Genomic DNA, 21,822 nt, shown 5'->3' on the forward strand with positions numbered 1-21,822 from the left:
ATTCCCATTTTAAATAAGATTATTAAATATTTAATATCATAATGGTTATAAAAAGTCGCTTACTTTTTATTGATTTTTTTATTGAATGTGACTAAATTTTACGAGTTAAGACAAACTCGAATAGCACAAAAATAAATGTTTTCGCAATAAAATTTATCATTTTTTTTTGAGCTGCGCTTATCGAGTGACCTCTATTCAGAATCAATAAGATCGTGTTAAATCCCAAAAGCACAGCCCACATTTCCTTTTCAAATCGATTGCAGATCGATAGGCGAGTCTCACATAATAATTAATTAGTATTTTGGCATGCGTTGGGCGAGTTCTTAATCAAAACGTGTTGCTCCTAATGAATATTAATTCATAACGAATTGCTTTTATTTATCTCTCTCTCTCTGTCTCTGTCTCGTTTTCTCGCTCTCTTTTAGACATGTCGAAATTCGTAGGCGTTGCCGATATCACGGAGAACAAGAAAATCTGGCGCATGCTGCTCGGTGAGCTGGTTGGAACATTTTTCTTGGTTTTCATCGGCGTTGGCAGCACGGCGACCGGAAGTGCAACAGTGCCACAGATCGCATTCACCTTTGGCTTAACCGTAGCCACATTGGCTCAGGTAAGTTTAGTTAAGATTGCCATCGAAAGTTTTATTTTGGGCCAATAGCCATTGCCAATTTGCTGTCAAAGCTCGATCGCTCGCTTTGCTCGAATAACAAGCAAAACAAAATCATGCGTTCAAGGACACGCCACCGCCGCGTTACACTTTCAGCTTGGTTCGGCTGAAAAACTCATTCACAAGCGGTACGAATGCAGTCGCAATTTGGGCAAGACATTGGCATTTAAGACAACGACGACGAGCGAACAAACAAACGCATAAAAAATAACAAAATCGACGCCAATCGACGACGCGTTGGCCGCGCGCGAATGTAATTTACAAAATTGACAGATAGATTTACAGACGCACAAAGATACAGATACAAATACACTTGCAGATACAGATACAAATACAGTTTGAGATACAGATACAAATATAAATACTAATACAGTTGCAGATACAAATACAAATACTAATACAGTTTAAGATACAAAGCTGTAGCTCTGATCATGATCATTAGCGCTGCGCACGCTGCGTATGAGTAACGCACAATGTTGTTGCATACAAAATGCGAATACTGTGAATGTGAATGTGAATGCGAATGTGAATAATAAATGCGTACTCGCTGCTGCTGCTGCGGCTGCGTCGGCAATTAACATTAATCAACACGCAAAATATGCAATTAGATTATTATGCGTTTAATTACGTTATGCCTTTGATGTGTGTTCGTTGTTGTTGTTGTTGTTGCTCTCGTTGTTTGTTTCGCGCATTTTAAGCACTCGAAATTTGCATTGATGACAACACTTTGGCATCCCAAGCACAACTAATTGAGACTTATAGCTGACATTTAGATCATATCTAATAATTATCGCTACTTATAGACTGGAGAATGCTGATTAATTACCCAATAAATGTAACTCTAAATTTCAAAACGAACACTCACGTCATTCATAGCTTCAAAAACTAGGGTTAACAATAAAGATTATATGTTGTTAGTTAAAAAATAATAGCTTCACTTTTATGTAGATAATAATGTCATTAGACATGCGTATTAGCTCAAATTTGATAACAATAATATTAATAATTAATGAGGAACTTTAAAAAGTTATTGAAGTAGAAACAGATAGATTTCTTACAGCTCACACATACACATATTTTAGAAATTTTTAATAAATTATTATTAATTCAGTTAATTACATTTACATAAGTCAAATAACAACATCAACAATAAAAGAGAATTTAAAGGAAATAAAAATTGCGACTCTTTCATAAAGTATTCATTACAAAAACGGCTTAAAATATTACTCCAACTTAACTTTTATTACGTTCCGTGAAACTTAAATACGTTTTTGGAATAGTTATTACTAATATTATTAGATTTATGACCACCAAAAAAGGTTTAAAATAAATATTAGTGCTATTCTTAATTTCGAAGCTAATATAAAATCACTTTTTTCAATTGTTACATTTATATGGTTTAGAGATTTTTAAAAAGAAACCTGTATGAAAGCTACAATCGAGTGTGCTCGACTGTGAGATACCCACTACCCATTTTCAATAACAACAGTGCGATAGTATTCTTAAAATAAACCAAATATACATGACAAAAGATTCTAGAATATACCGAAGACTACTTTTGGTATTTCAGCATCGTACTACATTCCAAATATACTGTATAATAATACAAAATATATCAGATTGTCAGCCAAAGTAATTAAGACCCGATTGCAATAGGCATTTATTGCCATACAAAAGTATTTCTTATATAACTTCGGCCACTTATGATACATAATCCGATCGTAACCAAATTTTCAGGAATTATAAAAACTGCAGTTATTATTCTCTGTAAAAATTAAACGTTGGATGCTGATGTAAGTCCATTTTTTCCATTATTAGATTAATATAGTTTCGAGATTTTTAAAAAGAAAAAATACACTCTTAAGGTTAAGTATAGAGAATTAAATCTGATCTATAACATTTATGCTTAGATGGTTTACTTATTAGCATGATCGTTACTTTTCCCGCTCTCAACTATTTGATTATGTGTTCAAATGGTAAAAGTTGTAAAAGTTTTCACGTTCTGCGATATATCGCCATAAGCTGCGAGTTGCAAGTTGCAAGTGGCACACGTGTGCCCCCAAAGTAAAATATTGAATGTAACACAAATTGAGTAATATCCATCGATGCATCTCCAGCTGGGTTTTCCACACTTTCGCCAATTGGTAACAGATTCGTTACGATTGCCAAATGCCCGCGACAGGTGAAAGATAGTCACGAGTGTGTTTGTTGTTGTTGTTTATGAAAACCGAGCAATATTTCAACGATTAGTTGCAGTGGCAGTTTTAGTTGTTGTTGTTGTTGTCGTTGTTGTTGTGGCAGTTGCAGCTGCAGCTGCAATGACGTGTGCCACGAGACGTGGTCAGAGTGTGGACATTCATTTGGGTTAACTGAACTCGATCCGTGACCAGACAATGTGACGACAATTGCCTTTAGCTCCAAGCTGACGACGATTCCCCATTCTCTCTATTCGTTATTCGTTATTCACTGTTCACAATTCACAATTCTCCAATCGCCCAGTCAATGAAGTGTAACAAATGAAAAACGTGACAATTAACTGAAATTTAATGCTCAACACTCACACACATACAAAATTAAGACTTATATGGAAATTGAAACCGGAGAAGATTGCGACTGGAATGTAGATTTTGTTGAGATTTTTGTTGAGGGGGGAAGGAAACATAGAAGAAGATATACTATGTACATATATAAGTAGGAAATTAAAGCGAAAAATATGATATTGAAACTAAGTTCTAAGTATTTTTAAACTAAGCAAAAAAAATTCATATTAGAGATCTTTTAAAACAGAGTCTATAAAAAAGTGAAAAGCCAAATTAAACTTTAAAAACATTAAAATCAATTTTGTTCTATTAAATTACGATTTTTTTTATAACAAATTCTATAAGAAATGAATAAAACCAAAAACTTGTTATATCTAAAAAATAATAAAATGCACAACAATGTAAAGGCATTTAAAATTGGAATCTGTGTGTACTTATTTTCTTTTGAATTCGAGTATTATAAAAAATCATCAAAACAAAATTCAAACCTTACTTGACTTGTAAATAGTTGACTGGATAGGTAATAATTAAAATTTGTTTATGTATCTATTTAAAGTCGATGTCCTGGCGTCTGGAAAAAATACTTTTTAAATTCATAATAAAATCGTAGTAAATACTTTAAAGAATTTTATTATTAATAATATTGAATCCAAGACTGTAGTTCTTAAAAAATTAAATAAAAATATATGAATTCGAGAATTTTTAAGTTTTAACTAAACTGAACATAAATATACAGACTAAACGAAGTTTTCAAATTTACTAGGCTTAAATATAGTTAAAACTAGACTTAAATATATGTATGTTTAAGCTGAAACTCAGCCTCAATAGTCGATATAAACTGTTAATCTGTTCTTAACACAATCTGAACCTTTTCATAAGACTTAAGTAGTTAAGGATTATCTTAATTGTGATCTGTTAAATCTGCCTTTTCAACAGATAGAAGTTAAAGGCTATCTTAATTATGATCTGTTAAATGTGCCGCCCACTCGTCAAAGTATCAAAGTATCAACTCGTATCTAGATGCGACTTTTAAGGCAGTCAACAACACAAATGTTATGCATGAGTTAAGCGCTGATCCCAACTGCAAAAGTATCTCATAGTATTCGCTTTCCCCGCTCTACACTCGCTTTCCCTCCCATCAAAAACAAATCGCTCCATTTGTATGCAGTTTGCAAGTTTGGCCCGTTTGATGTGGAGACGTTCGCTTTGACAGCTTGGCCAAAAGGAAGTGGCACACAGCAAAAGAGCACAGCGAAAATGCAAATAACAATGCAAATAGCAATAGGCAAACGCTTTTTATACCCGCTACCCATAGGGTAGAAGGGTATTTTAAACTTTGTGCCGGCAGGAAGTGTATGTAACAGGCATAAGGAGGCATCTTCCTATAAAGTATATATATTCTTGATCAGTGTCAAAAGCCAAGACGATCTAGCCATGTCCGTCTGTCTGTCTGTCTGTCTGTCTGTCTGGCTGTCCGTCTGTCCTTATGAACACCTAGATCTCAGAGATTATAAGAGAGCAATAATATTTTTCGACAGCATTTGTTATGTTTGCACGCAGATGAAGTTTGTTTCAAATTTTTGCCACGCCCACTTCCGTCCCCGCAAATCAAAAAATTGAATAACAAGCCTAATTTGAAAACTAGAATTTTGGTATATACAATAACAACTAAAGTGATTCCTGAAAATGTAGTTGCGATTAAATAAAAATGTCAAAGTTATTAAAGAAATACTTTTGTATGGGCAAAAACGCCTACTTACTAGAGGTCTTAGTTGCTGTGACTGACTGGTATATTTTGCAGTATATGGTATATTTTGAATGTGATACAATATAGATATACAAAATATACCGTTTGTTATTTTGTTTAGTATTTTTGTATTATATTATTTTTGTATATTTTGGTGTATTATTACCGCAATATTATTTATTAAAATGTATGCTTTTATTCAAAATGAGTAGCGGGTATCTCACAGTCGAGCACACTCACCTCTAGCTTTCTTAATTGTTTTATCTTGGCAAACAAATCGTTGGGGAAAATTCCAGCATTGCTTTTGATGCGGGTCCCAAACGAATCACATGAGTGAATGTGTGAATGAATGTTTGAATGAAGAATGCCAAGAAGCACTTGAAGTCATAAATTGTGTGTGCAGTTGCCGGCAATCGAATCAGACTTTTGAAATCAGCCACAGTGGCTGGCAAATATATTTTGGGGGTTGGGCCCATTGATTAATGGGCAGATGATCCATGAATACTACTCGCTAAATTATGAAAAGGCCAATGTGAAATACGCCTCGAAAACATCTCTAGCAAATGGAGTCAAAGTCGCTAGAATCAAACCTCCAGCAGCAATCAAGGTGCAACATGCAAGATCAATAAAAGCCCAAATCAACGGCAACAACAACGACAACAACAACAACACAACTGCAACATTGGCAACGCAAAATTGTGCGTGCGCCATTCACAAAAGTTGAAATCAAACGGCCCGAAATCAGCGTAAATGGCAAAGTCAGGCTTGACGGTTTGGGCCAATGGCTCAAAGCGAACTTGAAACGTTACACAGCAACAATCACCACCAACTAGCAACAACAACTAGCAACCAGCAAACGACAACAACAACAACAACATGCGCAGCGGGCAGTTGCAGAAAAGCAGAACGAAATAAACAAGTTAACATTCAATTTAACAAAAAGCTATAAAATATGATTTAAGCGCAAATGTCGCACAACAACTTGGACAACAACAACATTAGCAACAACAACAACAACAACTTGGACAACAACGCAGACATTTGTGCGCCGACGCTGCGCATGCGTAAGCCTCGATCCCAGCGATCGATATCTCTATATACCATACACTTCTATCTTCCATGGGTAACTGACAGTCAAAGCGACAGCCAGACAGACAGACAGACAGACACTTAGTCAGTCTCACACTCAGTTAACCAGTCTTTTGCTCATACCTTAACGCAAATTCAAAGCCATTAAAATTAGACGCATTGCAAGGTCACAATCTTTTCATGTGTATGTCAAAGTTAAAACATTTGGTGCTAAAAATCTGCCAGACAGTTCAGCCACATTGTTGTCTCTCTCTCTTTCTGAATACATTGTATTTTTGTTATAGCCCAATCGACCCTCTGCCACATATTCAATTACTCTACAGACTCTTTGACAGCGACGCAATTCAGTTGCGAATGTTGACATCATGCCGACTGACGCCTTAGGCTGGCCAATGACTAATCAATTTGACCAAGTTAATGACATAAAAATAAATAAATAATAATAATAAAAGTAAGAAAAGGCTTAAGATGAATACAAAACTCGCCATAAGAATCAACAAAATATTTTCTAAGAAACCAAATTTCTGCAAAAAATCATTTTACATAAAAGTTGTTCAATATTTTTAATCAATTGTGAGATTAACATTTTATGTAATATAAAATGCTATGACGGTTTTTTAACCTCATACAAGTGTCAATGCACACCTCGTAGATAGGAAAGTCATTCGTTACTTTGCCATTTACTTGAACTAAATAGCATTCATTGGTTGTCGAATTGTATTTATATTGATACATTAGAGCTGGCACATCAGATTTTGGTTCTTCGTTGTTGTTTCTAAATTCTGGTTTTCCACATGGATCCGTATTTAAATATTCCCAATATTTATAGATTCGATTAATAATTAATGCAAAGTTAGTTCTTTTTTTTGGTATACATCGAATAAATAAGACTAAATATATTAAAAATATACCGTTATTCCAGGTTTAAAATACGAAATGGTATTTTTTATAAATAACTATAACTGATATACATAAGTATAATACGTATAACATGCGAAATGGTATTTTTTCATACCAAAACTACAGTATACTGGTATATTTGCATGTATATTTAGTATTATTTTATTTATACCGCTTTTATTTCTTACCTAATGGACTGGAATGTACAGCACCAGCAACCAATATCAACAAAAGTACAGCGAATTTCATTCTTAGTTTGTTGATTATTAATAAGTGATTATTTAGCTGCTCACTTTCTCTACTTTAAGTTGTTTTTAGAAGAGTCAAATACGAACTGAGCTGTTCATTAAACAATTGTGTATTTTATATGATTTAATAATATACTAAATACTTCAGAAATTCTTAGAACTTTCATGACCAGCTGTTGATATTCCTGATTTTGCTTCTAAACAAACAACAAAATATATTTGAATATTTAATTATACGTATTAACACCTATTAAGAAACCTACTGTGAAGTTTTCACTATAATGGACCCTGAAGGGAAGATAAGAGAGAAACTTAAAGAACTTACGAAGATTTAAAGGTACCAAAAATTCTTGTTTGATGTACACAACTCTATATTTAAACTTACATATATAAATTTAGTATGAAAATATACCATTTCATTCGAAGAAAACTATATATATATATATATATAGATTTATATATTTGTAGTATATTTAGTGGTATTTTATTAATGCCGCTTATATTTCTTACCTATATACGAATAAACAAATAGTAAATAATGAATAATAAGTATTAAGAAGTTGACAATGAAAATTTAACTATGATTAGTCAATTTTTATTAGCCACAATAAAAAATAAGAAGAAATAATGAAAATATGAATAATATATTCAGAGCCAAAATCCTTGATTCAATTTGAGCTGTCCAATTTCGGTAAACTTAATCGACTCTTTTAAATGTATTTTTATGTGAAGGGTCTAACTAAACAGTAAAGTGGAAAGTAAATAAAACAAAAAAGGAGGAGAAACGCTTATATATATTTTAATTTTAGTTACTTTTTATTTATTAACAAGGATTCCATAATTTTCTTATCCTTGTATCATATTTGTAAAATTAATATATTCAAAATTACAACACTTTTTCAATATTTAATCAATTATCCTATATGATATCGACATTTAAGGTATTAAAAATTAAAAAAATTGTAAAATAAATGTAAGAAATAGCTAAAGATGAATACAAAACTCATTTTACGAATCAATGAAATATTTTCTAAGAATCCAAATTGCTTTAAGAAATCATTTGACAAAAAAGTTGCTCAATATTTTTAAGGAATTATTCTGCGACATTTATAGTCATAAGATGATTGTTTACTAGGGTCGTTTTTTAACTCCAGACATGTGTCTCTGCACACCTCGGGGGATGTAAAGTTATTCGTTACTTTCAAATTGAAGTCGCTATATAAGTCACAATCATTTTTTTCCGGATTGTAGACAAATTGAAACACTATAGGCGATGGATCAATATTCAGTTCTTCGTTGTTGTTCGGTAATTCTGCTATAGATATATAGATAGATTCGCATTTAAATAAGCACAATATTTATAGATTCAATTAATAATTAATGCAAAGTTTAGATATTTTTACGGTATACTTCGAATGAATAACACTATATATACTAAAATTATACCAGTATTCATACCGCTATATTTGTACTTTACTTACTTTTATTAATGGATTGGATTCTTCTTGGATTGGAGTGAACAGCACCAGCAAGCAACATCAACAAAAGTACAGCGAATTTCATTCTTAGTTTGTTGTTTATTAATAAATGATTAAGTTGTTCTTAGTAGCGTCAAATATGAACTGAGTTGTTCATTAAACAAGCTTAGCATTAAATTGTATTTTTTGTGAGTTCTTATCATATAGTTTGTTATGATCCGGGTTCAAAAAATTGTCGCACTTTCACGACCAGCTTTTGATATTCCAGATTTAGCTTATACAGGAATATACATATATTAAATATACATATATTAATGAAATTGACTGTGAAATCTTGACTATAATAGACCCCTCAATTTTTATTCGTCACCTTAAACATTTTCTTAATAATTAATTTCCGACTCATTAACGCATAAGAAGAATGTATGAAGATAAGCTTCAACGATAGCCAAAACCCTTGTTTTAAGTCCGCAATTCTGAATTTAAACTGCGCATGTTTGGTGAGCTTAAAAGACTCTTTTAATTTATTTTTAAGTGAAGGGTCTAACTAAACAGTAAAGTGGAAAGTAAATAAAACAAACGAGAGGAAACGTTTACATATATTTTAATTGCAGTTACTTTAAATTTATAACTATGATTTTATAATTTTCGTAAATTTTTAAGATTTCAACACTTTTTCTATATTTATACTTCATAGGCAAATGAAACTTTCATAAACTGAAATATTTTGACTTAAAGTTCGTATATCGTGTAATAAAAGTCATAGTATCTAACATGCTACATGAATGAATCACGTGGCCGCATTCTCACGCACTTGTGGCATGCCACTCGGCATAAGTTAATGATGGGTTCTGCGTGCCCCATCGAGTGCTTGCCACAAAATTTGATTAATATCAAATGGTGGCGCGATGCTGCCTGCCTCAAGTGCGCAATTAAAAAGTGCGCAGCCAACACAATCGCAGCGCAAAGCGCTAACAAAAGCCCGATCTCTGATCGATGTGGCAAAGAGCTGACTCAGCCTCAACACTTGAGAGTGTCTGTCTGGCTGCCTGAATGCCTGACTGCTTGCCTGATCTTGATGATTTCAAAAGTGCATTTTACTACAAGTCGAATGATAATTCGATGGCGTACACAAAAAATTGCAATATGCGTGCGTATGCCAAATGTCAAGTTGCCACAGCCGCTGTTGTTGTTGCACACACACACACACACACACACTTGCAACCCGTTGCCGGGCGTAAATTCGCGGCAACTTTTAGCCGCCTCGACAGGTCTTTGCTTGGCCTGGCCTGGTCTGAACTTGCTCTTAACTCGCACTGTAATTAGCAGCACTGTGGAGCAGCAAATGGCCTGCGATCAACGACCAGCAACGCCTCCATTCCCCTCCAGCTGCCGGCCATCCCCTCGGGCTTTGTGGCTTGCGCATTTATTAATTAGACACACGCAGACAGCGCCGACATTGGCCATGTGTGCACTTGAAGCTGCGACCGTTGCATGCCACAGCCAAATCCAAATCCAACTTGAAATCCAAATCCAAATCGATATCTAGCAAGCCAGTGAGTTACTCTGAACTCTGCTCGACTTTGAAATACTTGGTACTCAAGATTACGAATGATTAGAATGAAATTATATTATTCTTCATTGATTGAACTTTGGCAAATAAATGAATAATTACAAATCTTACAATTTTTAAAAGGATTTCTTCCTTACAGACCAATTTCGGTTTTTATATGTTAACAAAAGAAGTTTTCTTCTTTACAGCACTATTTTGGCCTTTCTATCTTAATCGATTAGCATAACGAAGAATAAAGTATTGAGAATTTAAGGAAAAACATTTGAAACAACTTTATACAGAGTGAAGTTATTTATTTGCGTGTTCATATTTTTAGCTTAGAATAAAATTTCAAAAAGATAAAACAAACAAATCTTGAGTTTGAGAACTTTAAGAAAATTCTTAAGAAATGATGATATAAACAAATTCTTGAAACAAGATATCGATTTTAAATTATAAGATAAAAAATTTGTTTTAATGTTGGCTATTTAGAATAACCTTTGATTATTTAATATATGAATAATTTTAATTTTAATTTAATAAATAGCGCTTTCTACTGATGACTTATTTCATTACGACTGATCTGCCAATACCGATATGAATGTATATAGATATAAAACACAAAGCGAAAACAACTGAGATCTTTATTCTAAAAGTATTTTGCTTTGAGAATAAAACTTGTGTAGTAAAATAAATAAAATTAAATATATTTATAATATTTAAAGAATATACATTATATAGCCAATTAATGCCTAGAAATCACTCTCTTAGTGCTTGACATCGAAGTTTGTCACTTAAAGAGGTGGAAAAGCATGCATTCATACATTTTTAAATATCCAACTTCACTTTCAATACTACTTTCAATTACCACAACACTATCCTAACCATTTCAACTACCTCCATCGGGTATAAAATCCAAATCCGATACGAAAAATCAAATCGCCAAATGATATGGAGTTACATAGAAGCCTGCACATCGACCTTGGACCAATGCGTTTTCATTCATAATACGATTGCGAATGCAAGTGTGACTATAAGTGTGAGTGTGAGTGTGAATGTGAATTTGAGTTTGAGTATACTCACTCAACAAGCTCGAGTGGCAATTTGTTGTGTTTGAATTCTAAGTGAAGCGACAATGGGCACTTCAGTTACGATGATTCAACACAAACAAGCAAAGCAAAGCGAAGCGATTCACTTTTACTTTCGATCTGCCAAATGGGAATTGCACTCAACATGGCATTAACTTTGGCTCTAACTGTAGCTCCAGCTTTGGCACTTCTCTCTGTCTTTGGCTTGGAAGTTCAGTGCGTTTTCATGTCAGATAAAATTGCTTGTATCCGTTGGCAGCTCATTGACACTCTCGGCTTGTTTTTTGGTCTGCCTCTACAACTGCGTTTAACTCTGTTGCGTAATGGCCAAAATGCAGACTCCGTGGCAAAGGGTAAACATTACCCAACCCATCGTCATTGCCAAAACGTCACTGACTTGAAAGTGTCAACTTGACATTTTAAGTCATTCACATGCAAGTGGAAGTGGCAACTAAAAAGAGGTGAAACAAGAGGGAATCAGGAAACGTTGTTCAACTATACATGAATCTTTAGCTGATTAGAATATTGATGCTTATAGTTGTACTCGTACTACAGCAAATTACTATTTAGAAATCAAAAATATCTTTGAGCACAATTACTAAATATTAAGTATACGTTTCAAATAATTGGATATGACAAATAAAACGAAGCTCAGCAAAGTCAGCAAAAGAATCTTATGTTTCTAAGAATATTAGTAATGTTCTTTGTGGTATATTACTACTACTTCCGAGTAGTACTTATAAGTATACTTAAGGAGTACTCAGCAAAAATTAAGTATAAGTTTCAAATAATTAGATATGAAAAAGGAAGCAAAGCTAAGCAAAATCAGCCAACTTTATTCAACTATTCATGAAATTTAAATTTTATTACTTTTCTTTTCACTATATTCTCTGCTATAGTGCAAAGCAAGAAAGTAAATAAGTATTAAAATTATATTCGGAGCTCATGAGAATATTTAAATGTATTCAGCAAATATTAAGTATACGTTTCAATTAATTTTATATGAAAAAGTAGGCGAAACTGGGCAAAACGTTGTTCCATAATTACTAAATGCTAAATGCATCTAACAATTGTGTACTAAAGAAAAGTAGAATTCAGATTTTCTAAGAATCTTTAATAATAATAATAATCTTTAATAATAATAATAATCTTTAGTAATAATAACATATATTACGTATACGTATATATTAGCCATCTAGCCACATCTATTTGTGGGAGGGCGCTCTATTTCAATTGTAATTCATGAAAAATCATATGCTGAAAATAATATTTTTTATTAAATCATCGATAAATATTAATTTATTAAAAAGCTTCTGTGAATTGGCATTATGAAAAGTCATTTGAAATATTTTTGTCTTTGAATTAACAAAGTTTACACTGCTGGTCTTTGGTTTAACGCAAGCTTACTTACGTTAAAGTTTGTTTAATATTTATTGTTTTAACGAGGATTGAAATGAAATTCATTGGTTAATAGGAGTTACATTTCATTTTCAAATGTTGCTAAGGAAGTTTCTTAAACATATTTTCCTTTGTCCATAAACAAAAAACAAAAAAAGTGTCTCTAACTGAAGTGTGAAATTTATTTCGTCTTCTAGTCTTTTCGTAAGAATTTCTCTCATCACGTAATCGCATTGTTTATAAAATTAATGTGACATTTGTCGTTACACTCGAAATACTCACTTAACGAGTTAATAAAAAGAAGAATTTATGAGCGCAGCTTTATTGCCAGCTATAACACAATAAGACTGACTTTACGATATTACTTAGATCGAAATGAACAGATTACAAATTGACAAATTGCTCTTGAAATCTGCAATTGGCAATATTTTTTTCCCGAATGCAATGCTGACTCAAAGATACTCATTGCAATTATTATTTACCACTTTTTCCAGGGTCTTGGCCACATCAGCGGCTGTCACATCAATCCGGCTGTAACCATTGGCTTTCTGATCGTTGGCGAGATGAGCATCCTCAAGGCAGCCTTTTACATTATCGTTCAATGTGTGGGAGCCATTGCTGGAGCTGCTGTCATCCGGGCAGCACTCAGTGGAATTGTGACCGGCGAACTGGGTGTCTCTTCATATAATGAGTCTCTGGATGCTGGTCAGGTGGTGTTGATCGAGGCTCTGATCACCTTCATTCTGGTGTTTGTGGTCAAGGCTGTGTCGGATCCCGGTCGCCAGGACATCAAGGGATCGGCTCCCCTGGCTGTTGGTCTCTCAATTGCCGCTGGACATTTGTGTGCGGTAGGTGACAATACACAACTTATTCCACAATGAGAGACTTTAACGTTTTCTTCACCATTTGCAGATTAAGCTCAGCGGTGCCAGCATGAATCCTGCTCGCTCCTTTGGACCAGCTGTCGTCCAGGGCATTTGGGCCAATCACTGGGTCTACTGGGTGGGTCCCCTTGCCGGCGGTATTGTGGCCGCCATCATCTACAAGTTCATCTTCAAGGTGCGCAAGGGTGACGATGAGGCCAACTCGTATGACTTCTAAATGGAGTCAGCAACGTACTACGAAAACCTTTGTTGTTGTGTGTGTGTACTATATATGTGTCTATTGTACCGCAGATGCTTTGCAATCGCATTCACATTCACATTCGTATTCGTATTCGTCTCATTCACACAATCAATGTATTCCAAACGAATTGTATTCGATTGAAAACGAGCCCACAATCCACTTAGATTTAGCCAAGCGAAAGCCGCACAATTTCCAATTGTACAATTTTTATTTGTTGAAAAATAAAAATGTTTATCGCTTTGTTTTTAGCCTTAATAACGTCTAAAATATTCAATATATGTACTCTATGTTTTTATGCTTAAGATAAATTTAAAGCGCATTATTATTAAACCGACGAAATTGTATCTCGAAATGTAATTACAATTCACCTAACAGAATTTCCCCCATTATTTGTTGAAATTGTTATAAATGACAAATTCTATGTGTAATAAAAAAAAAACGATGAAAATAATCGAATTTGTTTTATGCTGTCAATTATTTTATTTGAATTAACCGCGCTATAACAGTGCTGCAAAGAGCGTAGTATTTGCAAGCGTAAGTCGATTATCAATATACTTATCGAAGTCATGTTATCGAAGCACTAAACCAACGCTGTACAACACTAAAGACAATTCGCTCGATTTGAACATTTGCCTTGCAGAAACTAGATTCAAAATAAAATACTGAATTTATTGATGTAAATGCGTGTCTAGACGAGATTTTACAACAGTAATTTAATATTAGATTCCGTCATTTACAATTCATAGGAATGTTAGCTTATCTAAGACTACGACACGTTCATTCCACACTCGAAACAACAGGAAGAATAAAAATAATAAATAGCAAAACTAATTCACAAATTACATAGTAAAGACACACTTTTCAAGTTGTATCGCTTACTACTAGCTGGCTTTTCTCTTTAAACACAATTGTCTGTATATAGTAATAAGGAAACAATAATAATGTATTATTATCATCGGAGAGTTACTGCTGCGTTCAATATATGTATATAAGACTCATTAACGACACAATATATAAATAGCACACAATCCAAACCGTATCTGTGCATTAAATTTTGCATTATCTTCGATACATAAAATGTATGTACGTGCACAGAATAGCAATCACTTGACCAGCTATATACACAAATCTTAGTATATATCTGCCTGTCTGTATATAGATAGATGTGTATGTATATAGTATACCTATTCCTAAAACCAATAAGCAAAACTAATGGGGCTGCCATTTACAATTTACGCCCTAAAGAATCTTACAACTCGTACAATGTATTGTCGGCAAATCGGGCACTCGGGTAGCACTTTTCCACAGTTGGTGCATGTCGCCATATGTCCGCATTCCAAGAACACGCATTCAATCGGAGCATCCATGCATATCTTACACAGCTCATCAGTGGCAAGTTTCTCAACAGCTACGGAGAAAGGGAAATCCCATTTAATGTCAACAATACAAATCTTAGACAATCATTTTGAGCCTTACCTGGAGCAGTGCGCATTGTTTTCCACAGCCTTTCGACGCGATCGAGCAGCTCGTGCTTCTCGCAGCATCCTTTGAAGTCAACACGATGCAACATCAGTACTTCCTTTAATTGTTTTACCGTTAAGTTTTCCAAGTCTTTTCTGTGGGTGCAATAAAATAATGCATTCATAAATAGTCTCATAAAGCATATAACAAACTTACAGGTCCTCAAAGTCTTCCAAGTTTACGAAGCGTGAATCAATGCCATTGGCTGGCTCATAGCCAAGTGGCGCGGCATACACATGAATGCCTTCATCATCGTCCCAAGGTCCATCGTCGTCCTGCGTCGGTGAGAACTCAATGGTCGGTGTGATGGGCATTCCAGAGCCTCGACCACCAGCAGCAATGCTGCCCGCTTCGGCTCCGCTCAGCGGTGAAACGACATGACTATCGGCCTCGGAGCAATCCAAGGACTTGGTGCGCTGCTCCAGATACGTGAGAAACTCTTTCAGCTCCCGCTTGATATCCTCCTCGGACATTTGTGAGTTCTCCAGATGGCGTCGCATCTTCTCCACATGCCTGCGTATATTGGTCTTATTCTTGCCACAACGCGAACAACTGCCGGAGGCAGGACCTGGTTCCGGTTGCTCACTCAATGTGCTCAGCACTGGAGCATTGGACCCCACGGGTGATTCATCATCGCTCGAATGATGTCGTCGATTCAGATAACCCTCCGAACGTCGCCTGGTTACCTTTTTCACGCGCTGTGGCAACTGCGGTGGCATCGTCGTGACTGTACGCTGCTCAATATTTGGTGTCTCCCCCGGCTCATTGCGCAGCGTCACCTCCAGAATCTCCTCGGTGGCTGCAGCAGCATCGGCAGCAGCTACAGCTGCATCGGGAGCCTGTGGCAGTTGATTGCTGCCATTGGGAGCAATTTGCTCAAGTAGCTGCCATTGATCCAAGTTGCTGCTGTTCGTATCCGTTGCTGCCTTGCTCTCGTCCGAGATGCCCCCAATGGCGCCCAGTTCCTCGAAGCTGGACTGCGAAGACTCCGCACCACATGCATCGACTTTGGAGCTAAGCGAGCCCTGCTTGGAGTAAACCGGACTGGTGTTCGTTGTGGCAGGCGTTGCAGCCGCTATTGTGGCACCTAATCCTGCAGAGCCACCCGTCGTCATATCGGCATCTGTGTCCAATGGACGACTGCTGTTCTCGCTGTTCTTATTCGATGCACGCTCGCTGAACGTTTGCATAATCTCATCATCGGAGCACTCGCACTCGGAATCATCGGCGGCATGGGCAGCACTATTATTGTTAATTGACCTAACTGGCAATGCGGCGGGCACCGGCGCCGATCGACGCTCCTCCGTTGCCGTCGGCGACGTTGTTGTGCGCGTCGATGAGGTCGATGGACTCACATGAACGTGCGCCGTCTCCACCGAGCTGCTTCGTGTTGCCGTCGCTTGCGTTCGTGCGTTCGCTGCACTTGCATACGTTGGCAACTCACGAGTTGAGACGCGTGGCTGCTCAAAAATGTGCGTGGGCGGCGGTGGTGGAGCCGACGGCGCATAGTCACCATTGTCGTGGGAGGCATGCCGACTGTTGGCGCGACTGTTGTTCGCTGTGGATTTCGCACTGGACTTTGTGTCGAAGGAGGCAAAGGAATCACTGATATTGTCACTCAGATTGGTGAAGAAATTTTGGCACGTTTGCTTCAGACTGTCCATGGGATTGGCTTGGCCACGCCCCGGACTATGATTGGGCGGCGCTCGTCCAGCACGATCCGTTTGTGCGACATGCGCCAACACCAGACCGACCAGCTCCTCCTTCTCTATAAGAGTATAAAGTTCAGCGACAATTTGAGATAGGCCAATCTACAACTGTGACTCACCCAGGCAGCCTTCAGTGGAAATGTGTTTGGATTGCAAATAGAATATCAAATCTTTTGGCTTCAGTTTCAGCAGATCGGTTCGCAGCAGCGGCCGCTGAGCAAATATTGCACATCGTTGGCAGCGTCGTGTTGTCGTCACAGTCAAACAGTTGTTGCAGTAATATCGCCTATTAAAATTATTTTGCTCAATTTAATTGTGGAACTTGTTTAATTGATGTGAGATATCAAGTTACCTGCAATCGAAGCAGCTGCGTTTGCGGCGAAATACCGTGAATTCAACGCCACAGCTCTCGCAGGGCATCTTGTGATTCTTTTCGCAATTTCTATGCTCTCCTTTCGATCGACCGTTGTTGTGCTTTATCCTTGCCCTTCGTCGCTCTACTTCTTCCACCACAACCACCCCAACAGCATGGCATTTGTTTTTCAATGTCAAATCGTGAATCAATTCACTAAATCCTCCTCAGTTTACAGCTGTTTGGTGTCGCACTTATTGCGTGGTGATATCGTTTATCAATGTGCTATTACTCACCGCGACGCTAAGGAACTATAACATTAGCAACAATATGATTTTACACTTTTTTTATCAAATAAAAATATATGCAGCCAGCCAGTAAGTACGTGCGTCTTACATATTCACGTACGTGTGTATGAGTGTGTTTATGTGTATGTACAATTGCGAGTGAACTAGTGAACTTGTTCACACTTAATTGTCACCGTGTTCTTCAGCCCTCGTTTCAAAATATTTTGCTGACGACAGATTAATTTGCTTGTAATGAAATCCTCCAATTTCAGTTGCACTAAAGTTGCTTTTTATAAGCACTATTTCGATTTTTTCACAAAAATTAACGTTTTTTTTTATTGAATTACAAGGAATTTCAAAATGTTCAAATAATGATTGCCACAATTTCGTTATGAACTAACGACATTATTTATAAACGTATTTTTTAAAGACTGTTGACTCACGCAAGAATTCAATTTCGCAATAAAAACAATTTTAGACAAAATGAACAAGAATGTGTTTACTCAGGGCTGAGTAACTCCAAACAGCTGATTCATACTTACACCAGGGCAGCATAAAAAGCGTTGATACCGTCACGGCTGTTACAATTTGAAAATGAAGTCGAATAATCCACAAAAAAAAAACATTTTAAAACTTAAGAAAAACTATAGTAAAACTATAAATAAAAAAGTAAAATTATAAAGGAGAAGATCTGAGCTTTTTAATTGGGCTTACAGTAGCAATTCGATTTTATTTGTTTTACTTTTATTTAAAATGAGTTTACATTTGAGAAAATAAAAGAACGAAGAAAACAAACCCTTTATATTAAATTGAATTACTTCGTTTATCTGTTCTTCAGGGGTATTACAATTTGAATGTAGGATTCAAACTAATTTATTTAAGCTAAATTATTAATATAATACATAGAGGGGAGGAGGCATTAATTAGTTTAGTTTATGTTTATTTAATTCACATCCACTACTTAGAGCTAAGTATGTAATTTATATGCAATTCAATAGTTACGTGCCATAAAATGTTGCAATCTTTTCAATTTAAAATAATACATCCGTTAATTGCTATATGTATGTTTGTATATATATTGTTTTTGTTTTTTCGTTTTATATATATATATCTATATATTGTATAATATACGATTTGCACACATTGAAAAGATGTTTGCTCTTCTACTTAATCAAGTCAAGTTAGTATATACACATGTGGTTTCGTATGATTGAGCTTTTCATTTTTTAAAATTCTTGTTGATAAGTCTTTAATTTATAAACAAATGCGTCCGTTGCCCTTTTCTTGTGTCTTGTGTCACTACGCGCACTTTCAATTTGTTTTCTTTTTGTTGCTTGCAAGTTAAATTATCATCTAGCTGGCTCAATGGCTCACTGGCTGGTTTTGTTAACACTATGCATTTGTTCTACTTCTTCGCTTTTTTGTTTTTTTTGTTTTGCTGATTGTGGTATTTGCTGGTGTTGGTTTAATTGTTGTGAATCATCATCAAGCAGCGCCAGCACCGCATCGTAGATCTATGACCAAAGGTTTGGCCAAAGAAACTGACTAATAGAGGTGTAAACATAATTAAGCGTTTGCTAGAGAACAGCGTAATTGATTGATACTTGGTTAAAGTTAAAGAGAGCAAATCATTATATCGAGTTTTAAATATACAGCATTAAATTACTATTGGCGAGTTGAACGTTGTTGGTTGCTTGGCCCTAGACGGTTATATATATATAGTGTATATAAGAGTGTGTGTGTCGTGTGTGGTGTGTATGTGTATGTGTGTTTGGCTACTACTGGCTGCTTCTTACAACTATGACACGTGACGCGTTGTTTCGCAGCCGGATTTGACATGGCTCTGTAATGGATCGTCATTGTTGTTGTCATCATCGTGCACGGCCACTTCCAGCTTACGATTCTTCTCATAGTCGACAAAGTCATCGAAGAGACTTGGCCACGCTTCGGTATCATCGTAATTGTCTATATCACATTGTTCGGTAAAATTGAGGTACATGTTCCATGTATCCTTGGGTATGCGGCGTATGTTCGGATGCTTTTCGAGGAAGTTTACCCAGTTTGAAAAGAGATCAGGTGTTTGTACAGTGAACACAAGTTTCCACAAATCGATTGCCATTTCCAGCGACAAGACCCGCTGATCGGGCTCCAAGCCAAATCTGTAACAACATGAAAATAAAGTAGTTTCATTCATTTAACTATCGAAATTGAAGTCTTACCGAAAGGTAAAACGATAGAGCTGCTTGAACATTTCCGCATCCACCTTCAGCATCTCAATAGTCTGTTCAAGTCTCAGGCGTATGTTGGCAATTGTGTCCGCCCGCATTTTGTGCAGTCCTTCAATGAATTCGGTTTTGGTAAAGCGGCACATCTGTGAGGCATCCAGGCACCAGGCAAGCACAAGTATTGCAAACTCATCGGGCTGATAGTTAAGATCGTTGCACAAACGCTCAATGCCATCAGTGAGTATCATATCTTCATCGTCAGGATCTTTGTAGACATCAAAGAGTTTGTTAAGCGTTTGATGTGACACCTCCATTGATTCCTTGACCGCTGTACAAACAAATAAACAAACAAACAAACATAATATAATAATGTAACAAATGTATTCATGTATTCAATTAAACGATGTTAATCAGAGGCACGCAATGCAAGCACGCGATCAGGTGACTTGATTGACTCTCGCAAGGTTTTATTTTTGTTTTGTTTTGTGTTGCTTTCTTGTGGTGCAAGGTGAACATTCTTTCTATATACATATATCTATTTATAGATAGTGCAAATATTTTGTCGTACATACCAGTTGTTATAATTTCGCTCATGGTGGGCGCACTTCCATTAAGCAAGCCTAAGGACTTAAAACTATTACGCTTAGTATCACAATTGTTTGCTGGCTTGAGTGGAGTTCGAGAAGAGAGCAATTCATCGGTTTCTGTAACAAAAACAAAAAACACAAAGCACCATGATGACACATACATTATATGAGTGTGTATGAATTTTCCTGTGGTGGGGAAGGGAGGGAAGGGCATTCATCACTTACCGCGTGGCCTGTCGTTGTAAAGGGCGTAACGTTCATTTGAATTGGGCCCAACAATTTCGTAGCAGTTGCCAATGCTGGTGGCCGCTTGGCAGCTATTGGCGTTTGTGTGCAATGCGTTTGGAGATGAGCAGCTGGTTGTTGTTGTTGTGGTTGTTGGCAACGTTGGTGCGGCAGACGAGGACTGGAAGCATTTCAGGCAATTGCCCATAGTGCGTTGCACGCTCTCCAGCGGCCCTTTTGGGTTCCAATTATATTTTGTTGCCTGCTCTGACTTACTCTATGTTTATGTATGTGTTCTTGTTGTTGTTGTTGTTTTTGTAGAGTTGACACTTGTTTCTAACTGATGTACAGTGAGAGGTATCCCGGGTAATTGTATTGGTAATGATAATGAGAATTTAAGCGAAGCAATAGGTAACGAGGGCGGGGAGGGGCGGCAACTATTGAATGATATATATTGATAATAATCACTAAGCTAGCGTTAGCTCGCTTTGACTTTGACTGCTTGACATTGGCACTGGAATTTCCATGGAACGTTACCGAGCTGACGATGCACGCGGACACACCATAGATGCATCGAACATATGGTGAAGACTTTGACTTCTTCTTTGTTGGTTCTTCGACTGCTACTGCTATTGCTGCTGCTGCTGCTGTTGTTATTTTGATGCCTCCTACGCAAACTCATGTGTATGTATTTGTGTATGTGTATACATACATATACAATTGTAGTAGTCAGCAACCACCACAAATGTGCGTGAATTCATCAATTCCACTGGTTTTCACATTTTACTTGCGTTTCCCACGGCACTCTTCTTATTATTTATCATCTTTGCAAATAATTTATCAATTTGCTTTTGTAGTTTTTTTCACGAGGCTGCTGCGCTTTTTTCTGCAGTTCTTTTTTTTTTTTTTTGTTGGCCCTAAATAAGTATCGCCACAAAAGTATCGATATGCTTTTGGCAGAGCAGGGCTGGGGAATACGATACCACTGCACAGGGCTGCAACTTGTTTATAAGTTTTATTTTTTTTAAATAGTAATATATTTAATTTATTTTTTTGAAATTTACCATCATTTTTTTAAATTTCA

The 21,822-nt window shown here is 36.2% G+C and overlaps 3 protein-coding genes across 6 annotated transcripts in view; 1 reads left to right on the forward strand and 2 right to left on the reverse strand.

Annotated features, from left to right (window-relative positions):
• Window positions 1-14,283, forward strand: part of LOC117566957 (aquaporin) — a 31,426-nt gene extending 17,143 nt beyond the window's left edge. For all 4 annotated transcript variants that reach the window (XM_034246600.2, XM_034246601.2, XM_034246602.2 and 1 more), the window contains 3 exons: window positions 426-610; window positions 13,202-13,555; window positions 13,620-14,283. In XM_034246600.2, coding sequence (XP_034102491.1) covers window positions 426-610; window positions 13,202-13,555; window positions 13,620-13,808 — 728 coding nt within the window. In that variant the 3' untranslated portion in view covers window positions 13,809-14,283. The remainder of the gene's footprint in view (window positions 1-425; window positions 611-13,201; window positions 13,556-13,619) is intronic.
• A 217-nt stretch (window positions 14,284-14,500) lies between these two features.
• LOC117566956 (uncharacterized) lies at window positions 14,501-17,815 on the reverse strand. The gene is made up of 5 exons (XM_052005130.1): window positions 17,415-17,815; window positions 17,182-17,348; window positions 15,510-17,121; window positions 15,309-15,448; window positions 14,501-15,240 (listed from the first exon to the last, which is right to left on the reverse strand). Exons 1-5 carry the CDS (start codon window positions 17,480-17,482, stop codon window positions 15,065-15,067), a joined length of 2,163 nt encoding a protein of 720 aa, XP_051861090.1. The 5' UTR covers window positions 17,483-17,815; the 3' UTR covers window positions 14,501-15,064.
• An 809-nt stretch (window positions 17,816-18,624) lies between these two features.
• LOC117570760 (DCN1-like protein 3) lies at window positions 18,625-21,634 on the reverse strand. Its single transcript, XM_034252589.2, has 4 exons — window positions 20,739-21,634; window positions 20,499-20,630; window positions 19,921-20,254; window positions 18,625-19,860 (listed from the first exon to the last, which is right to left on the reverse strand). Exons 1-4 carry the CDS (start codon window positions 20,944-20,946, stop codon window positions 19,500-19,502), a joined length of 1,035 nt encoding a protein of 344 aa, XP_034108480.1. The 5' UTR covers window positions 20,947-21,634; the 3' UTR covers window positions 18,625-19,499.
• Between the last annotated feature and the right edge of the window lie 188 nt (window positions 21,635-21,822).

Source organism: Drosophila albomicans, chromosome 3 (genome assembly GCF_009650485.2).
Source record: "Drosophila albomicans strain 15112-1751.03 chromosome 3, ASM965048v2, whole genome shotgun sequence".
NCBI lineage: Eukaryota > Metazoa > Arthropoda > Insecta > Diptera > Drosophilidae > Drosophila > Drosophila albomicans.